At 36.8% G+C, this 7,090-nt stretch overlaps 1 protein-coding gene across 1 annotated transcript; it reads right to left on the bottom strand.

Annotated features, from left to right (window-relative positions):
- Positions 1-322: 322 nt before the first annotated feature.
- LOC113355495 (Golgi SNAP receptor complex member 1-2-like) lies at positions 323-4,196 on the bottom strand. Its single transcript, XM_026598364.1, has 6 exons — positions 3,830-4,196; positions 3,527-3,735; positions 2,432-2,521; positions 2,266-2,337; positions 749-878; positions 323-654 (listed from the first exon to the last, which is right to left on the bottom strand). The coding sequence occupies exons 1-6, from the start codon at positions 3,957-3,959 to the stop codon at positions 557-559; spliced, it is 729 nt and encodes a 242-aa protein (XP_026454149.1). The 5' UTR covers positions 3,960-4,196; the 3' UTR covers positions 323-556.
- Between the last annotated feature and the right edge of the window lie 2,894 nt (positions 4,197-7,090).

A 7,090-nucleotide genomic window follows, 5' to 3' on the forward strand; every position in this document is an offset into this window, starting at 1 on the left:
GTCCCATACTTGTTTGGATGTTTCAAGTCCTCCAACTTCGCCAAGGACTTCAGGTGTTAATGTAGAATTCAACCATCCTACAAGGAGTGAATCCTGTTCTTCATAGTCCGTAAATGATGGATTGATATTTTTTGTATTAGGGAGGTTTTTGGGTGGTTTTTCTAGTGTGCCATCAATATATCCTTTATGGATTGGCTTGAATTGAGTTTTCCATAGTAAATGGTTGGTTTCAATGTGTTTCGGTGTTAGAAGGTGATGTATTTGGATTTGACGGAGGCTATTTATGGGTTGGATCGAGGTTGATACCAACTTAGAGAACAGATTTGGTGAATATCTTCCACACTTAACTAATGGAGATGAAACTCTTATTTATACTCAGAGGTTGTTACAAAGATAGAGTTTGAAACAAAGTCAAAAATTGAATAACAAAGTTAACAGAAGAGAACAAGTTTTTAGCCTTAACATTCACAATTGTCCTGATTATGAAAACATTTTAACCCCAAAACATGCATTTTGTTTCTAATATATCTAACTTTAATTTTGATTCTTGTATACTCTATTTTGAAAGCCAATAGATAATGAGGAATAATGTGCAGGCTGCAATTACTGCAGACAAAATAAGGGTATCTCTAGATTTCTTCCTTCTTATAGCCCCTGAAACGTTTCAAATGCAAAACGTTATGCCCACATTTTTTTAATCATATTCGAGGATATATAGAACCAAACGAATTAGATGTATAAAACAAACCAAGAAGGCCGCGAATAACTGGGAATTTGTCACTCAGCTGCTTGACTTTTCCTTGTACATCTCCAAGCAAAGTACGTTGAGAGCCCAAAACAGATCTTGTTGTTTGAGCTTGACTTATAACTTCATCAATCTGGAATAACGTGTGAAATTATTAGATGGTGAATAATTTTAGGTTGGTAATACACATAGATCAATAACATATCAAAATACAGTTAATATTGGAGAGTTGCCGAGTTGGTAATACACATAGATGTAAAATCCAGCCATAATCTCCATGCTCATCTGATGGGCGAATACGGTTGACACATGTGGATTCTAATTTCAATGATTGATCTGACTACAAAAATTACAACTCTGTGGACATGGCTACAGGACTTTTCTAATGGTTGGATCAATTAGAAAACTATATCGTTGGTACCAATATAGGGTCCTTCCTTGATTTGAACCAGACAAAAACTATATCGTTGGTACCATATCTCAACTACTTGCGCACCTCGAAGATATAGGATCGAATAGCAGAATACTTAGAGAAGTGCAAATGTACTACCTTTTCATATTATTTCAAAACAACTCGTCAGACTAAGGCTGCCGCAAAACTTTTTTCCACTGTTTATGTCGACATCCTAGATACTAAGCATTAAAAAAACTGCTTGACAGTGTGAAAAAATAATCATACATCTGCCAGAATATGACTTTCAGGGTTATTGCTTACTAGAAGGATGTTCAGAAAGGAATTGCCATGGGGAACAGCTCCTTTCCTTCACAATTTATGCTCGGTTTATAGAAACATGGTTATCCTTTTATCTTACTTTGAACTAGAGATATGATTCTCCGCCAACTCTTAACAAGTAAAAGATGCACATTGACTAGAGTTCACTACAAATCATCCAGTCATGCTTACTCTTGTTTCTGTTTATAAGGTGTATATCTACTACTGTCAAGCATTCCTCCCTATCAGAGGATTAAAGACTCGAAACTGAAAACCACTCTTTAGACTAAGGCTGCCGCAAAACTCTTTTCCACTATCTGTAGTTGTCCTTTATGCATGAAGCATTAAAAGAACTACTTGACAGTATGACAATATTCACACTACTGCCAGAATATGACTTTCAGGGTTACTAGTGCTTACTAAAGATATACAGAAAGGAATTGCAATGTGGACCTCTCCTTTCCTTCACAATCTATCTGTGGTTTATAAAAACATAGTTGCATTTCTAGTGTATTCATAGTGTCATCCTCACCATGACAATATTTTCGTGATCTTTTTATCTTACTTTGAACTAAACATATGATTCTCGACCAACACTCTTAACAAGGAAATAATGTACATTGGCTAGAGTTCACGACAGATTATCTAGTCATGCTTACTCTTGTTTCTGTTTATAAGGTGTATTTCTAGTACTGGCTACTGCTTAAGCATTCATTTGTAACAGAGGATTAGCAACTCCAAACTGAAAACCACACATCAGCTTACAGAACATAAGAATCACACGTAGGGAAGAGGATTTGAGTCTTACATGAGATATGCTTCCATGTATTGCAGATCTCTCTCGTAGTACCTGGATTCTTGGAGACATACTTCCAGATGCCTAGAAGACAAAAACATATCAAAAAGAAAAATAATCACCTTCAGCCACTGTCAAAGTGCTGAGAATTTCAATTTATGTGCCAAGCTTTACTTACCTTGTATTCAGTGATATCATCCCTGACAGAACTAAGAAGCTCAGCATGTTCCCTCATGGAGTTTATGTTTCCCTTGATTCGTTTGAACTCCTACACAAAAATAATATATTTTTCAAAGGAGAGTGACGACTGTCTAAATGCAATCTATGAAATAAAAATGAAAAAGCTAGAGATACTTCAGTAATAACTACTAAAAACATCATGCGAGCAATCAGCCTTGAGGGTGTCATTTTGAGTCTTGACCACCATATAAGTTATAACTTACAAGAAGGTGAATGAAAATGAGAATACACGAAGAAGCACATCTAAGCATATACATATATTACAACTACAAAATAACCCAAGTATAAGAGTATTCAGAAGGAAATGCACAATGCAAACACAAAATCGTTGAAATACAATCAGTCATGTGAGTAAGGGTGTCTTCGTGTTCGATACAGGATCTAGGTGCGCTTACAATCCAAGAGATACATGCTAATTTCATTTCTCGAAAACCTTTCTCCCTGGAGTATTATGTTGGCATGGATGGCTGGTCTGGTCATAGTAGTGTTAGTGACAACCAAGTTGGACTACTTATGTGACATGGACAGTGGTCACATGTGGAGAGGTTGGTGGGACAATGCTGACATGATGCAGTCTTGATGGATGGTTAGCATGTGGTGGTGTTAGAGTAGAGATAGATACAGCTAATCAGCGATTTGTTGGTACAGTATGTATGTATCACTTGAAAATACTAATCCAAAATCAATTTCTACGATTAACTCTAAACCCATTCCATGTGTTAGTGAGACTGTGTGCCAACATAATGTTTGCTAAGATGGTCAGATACAACATTAGCAGTGACATGTGTTTCCAACTTAGATCCAGTAGTGACCTAATGAATCTCTATCTGCATCAGCACTTGTACATGTACTATGTTCTATACACATATCACATTGTCTCATGAACCTTAAATGTTATCAGTCCACAAAATTCAAGAGATACCAAAACGCTACAACGTTCTTCAGTCGCAGTAACTTGTTTTCCGAAAATAGATGGATACTAAATCAATCTATGGCAGTATAGCTAACTGAAGAAAGAAAAGGAGGAACGAACCTGAGTAAACTCGTGAAGTATATCTCTGTGCCTAGCTAGTTTCTGAGTAACAGAATTAGTAGGCATTGCAGATGCAGCACAATGACTCATTGCATCGTTAGTGTCTAACAGCTTTTCAAGCAATGATTGGATCTCCATTTCCATTGATTTCCATGATCTCCCAGATGAAATTGTTGGTGATGACCCATTATTATCTGCAAAACCAGAACCTGTATACAAACATTCCAAATTAAGATCCCCAGTTTTCCCAAATCCCTAAAATACTTAACAATAAACAGCTTAATTTGATATATACATACATACCTCCTCCTCCTTGGGTGAACCTAGCGCCAAGTTTAGCATAAGAAGAGAGTTTAACGTCAAGATCTCCTTCGATCTTTCTTGCTTCTTTTCTCAATTCTTCCCAGCCAGATTCTTGCAGATCTGGATCCATTGATATCACTTCTATATAACCCTTCCTTCGTCTTCTCCAAAACTATAATATCAGTGTTTTTGATTCGGTAATTACAGTTGAAATTCCCATTCACCTTCTTCAAGAAAGGATTGCTTAATTGACAACTTAGAGAAAAAATGAGTATCCAATTGATTTCTCTGTTTTGTTCTTCAGTTAACTTAAGAATGGGTATGTAGCGGAAACAAGATTGTGATCGAAGAAGAAGAAGAAGAAGAAGAAGAAGCGAGTGCCCTTTACTCAAAATCTCAAAGCATAGGCCCGTGGGCTTGAAGTGTTTTTTCCTTTGACGCAGAAGGGCCGTGCCTTGTAGACATAATATCCCCCTCCCCGCGTGGCCTCATGATTTCTGGTATTAGGGCGGTTCCCATGCACCATGGCATGTGTCAGGCACTCATTTAGTCGCCTGAAATTTTTAAAACATTAAGAAATTTCTTCTATCGATGGTTTTTCTCTCAATTGAACAATACCGAAATTATTGATTCCTAGATTATTTATATTAACTAGGATCAGGCTAAACTTTCTGTGCAACTGCTTGCACAAGTCTTTGACAGCCAAGTGTCCAAGTAGTTTTCATAACCACCAACTTCAACTGCCATCTTTTGTGTTGTCACGCCAACTGGTGCCACACCTGTTCTTGGTGATTATGAACACTCACAAATGGTTATAAACTCCTTCTATAACCGTTCTCCCTTGTCTCACACATTTGGCATGCTTGTAAAGCCAATAACCAACTTCTAACCGTCACTTGAGCCATATTGCACCACAATTGTGCTTTACTGGACTTGGCCTCTGTATTGCGCCACTGCTGCTGAACTATTGCACAACTGTTGCGCTACAATCATATCGCTATTTCGATAGCTCATTCTGGTTATCTGGCGCCATATGATTCACTTCGCCAATTTGCTTGACAATAGCAATGCCACTCTTGCATTACTAGCTTGTTCGCATTAATCAAGCTTTGGCCAGCCTTGAACTAATGCAATGAAACAAATGCTTAAGGTATAAACATCCATATCTACGTGACTAACACACATGCTTGCATTTCTGTCCCAATTGGAAAAATTGGGATAAGAATACAAACTAATACATGTGTTTATATCGCACATACCATATCCGGTAAGTTAGTACTGTTAACAATTTCGGGGTAAACTACGTTACTATGTAGGGGTCAAACTCAAAAACCTAATAAACAACAACTTAAACTCGTATTTTGAAACTGAATATTCGTTAAAGGACACCACATGTTATTAAAACTAAGTGTGTGTTTGTTTCTTCCTGACTCATCTGAATCTGACTCGTCTGGATCTGACTGAAATCACCTGACTCATCTGGATTTGATTTAATATGTTTGTTTTCTGAGTCAGATCTGGTTCATCTAACTCAAAAATATGAGTTGGTGGTTTGTTCCCATGAGTCAGGGGTATTTAATTACCTGACTCAAACGGGTCCGAGTCAAGGGCTAGGTCTGACTCAGATCGCAAGTCAGATCTGATTCAGAATAAAAAGCAAACGGTCTGACATTTAACTCGTGCCGAGTCAGGGACCGAGTCAGATTCAGACCCCGAGTTAGTCAATATAGACTATCTAAAGCATTTGCTGGAGTATCTGATTCTTAATACAACTGTTGCAAATTTGCAACCCCTCGATGGGTTATGGTGTTGCATTATTTTCAAAAAAGTATAGTGTTATATTTCTAATTTCAGACAAAAGAAATATCTATTTTCAGTGCTTCTCTACAGACCGCCACACACAAATCAGGTAAACACCGTTTCTTACAGTTTTTTATCTTTTTTTTTTTAATTTGTGGGTCTCAGCCCCTCGGAAGACGTGCAGGGAGTGGTTTGTGTGTGACTATTTTCACGAGGTTTTTTCTTCTCGGCCTGTTAAGAGTTTTTTATTTTTTTTTGTTTTATACGACGTGGATAAACAAAAAAATCTTCTTTCGGCCACATTAACATTATGAGCCACGGTGGATCACCTCAGCTTGTTTAAATAGCATTATCTGTACAGACTAGCCGTTATACCAAGAAGGAAATAGAAACTAGCCGTTGTTCTTCTTCTCTACCAACAACCATCTCTTCTTTCTCTTTTTCAACGGCTCTATTTCCTCCCCTATATATACTACAATTTGTATCTACAATCTCTCTTCTTTAGTGCCATAGCAAATTGAAGGTTAGTTTTTACCCTCTATATTTTTATTAGGTCTTTCGACTTTGATTCAAAATTTTAAGGAATAGTTGTTTTTGGGTATTTAAATTCTGAAATTGAAAGTTTCAAAAGTGAGTCAATCCTGTTAAAATGCTTGATACATATGAGACTTTCAAAAATTAGCAGGTGTTTTCAATTTTTTAATTTCTGTTCCAATATGCATCAATTCTGAAATTGAAAGTTATTCTATTAGAGACATGGAATACTTTGAAGAGAGTGCATCGAATGGTGTTTTGAGGAGATATGAGAACGATAATAAGGCATTGATCCGTTCAAGAACCGAAGTAGTTGCTGCTCGAAAGAAATTGCACGAAAGGTTAAATAATCTGCATTTTGTTTCCTTTATGAAAAGATGAATCCGGTTGAGTTTAGTGGTCGATTATTAACGATTATAGCAAATACAACATGTTCTAGCTTTCCACCAGCACCGTCATAGAAATAGGAGATCTTTGACAGTGCAGTTGTTTGGCTGATGAACAGTGATGCCTAATTGACGAGCAAAGAGAAAGGCTTTATTTTGCAGGGCATTGAATGAATAGCTGATCGATTGTCTCAGGAGGCAAACCGCAAAGTTTATACTCCATATCAAACCCAGTGATGAACACTGAAAATACATTAGTACATGAGAAGAAGACTCAGTATAGTCATCACAAAAAGGGAAGTTAATATCTTCAATAAGAACATGTTGGAGAATCTTAAGGACATTGATGGAGAATATCAAGGATATTGACAAGATATCGTCTATCTTAATTAGTGATAATACTATTTCCATATATTTGTTTACCGTTAGGAGAACTTCCTTTTAGGTTCTAGATTACCCAAGTTAGCGTTCTCCGTTATGGAGAGTTAGTACATATCTGTAAATATAAATATCCTATATTGTAATTCACAATAAAACACTG

Source organism: Papaver somniferum, chromosome 3 (genome assembly GCF_003573695.1).
Source record: "Papaver somniferum cultivar HN1 chromosome 3, ASM357369v1, whole genome shotgun sequence".
NCBI classification, from domain to species: Eukaryota; Viridiplantae; Streptophyta; class Magnoliopsida; order Ranunculales; family Papaveraceae; genus Papaver; species Papaver somniferum.

Excerpts from the sequence above, each read along its gene's own strand:
- LOC113355495 (XM_026598364.1), bottom strand. The coding sequence starts at position 3,959 with ATGGATCCAGATCTGCAAGAATCTGGCTGGGAAGAATTGAGAAAAGAA. Across the intron at positions 879-2,265 it reads TACATGGAAGCATATCTCAT|ATTGATGAAGTTATAAGTCA; the intron begins GTAAGACTCAAA and ends ACGTTATTCCAG. Across the intron at positions 655-748 it reads AGTTATTCGCGGCCTTCTTG|GGGCTATAAGAAGGAAGAAA; the intron begins GTTTGTTTTATA and ends GAAACGTTTCAG.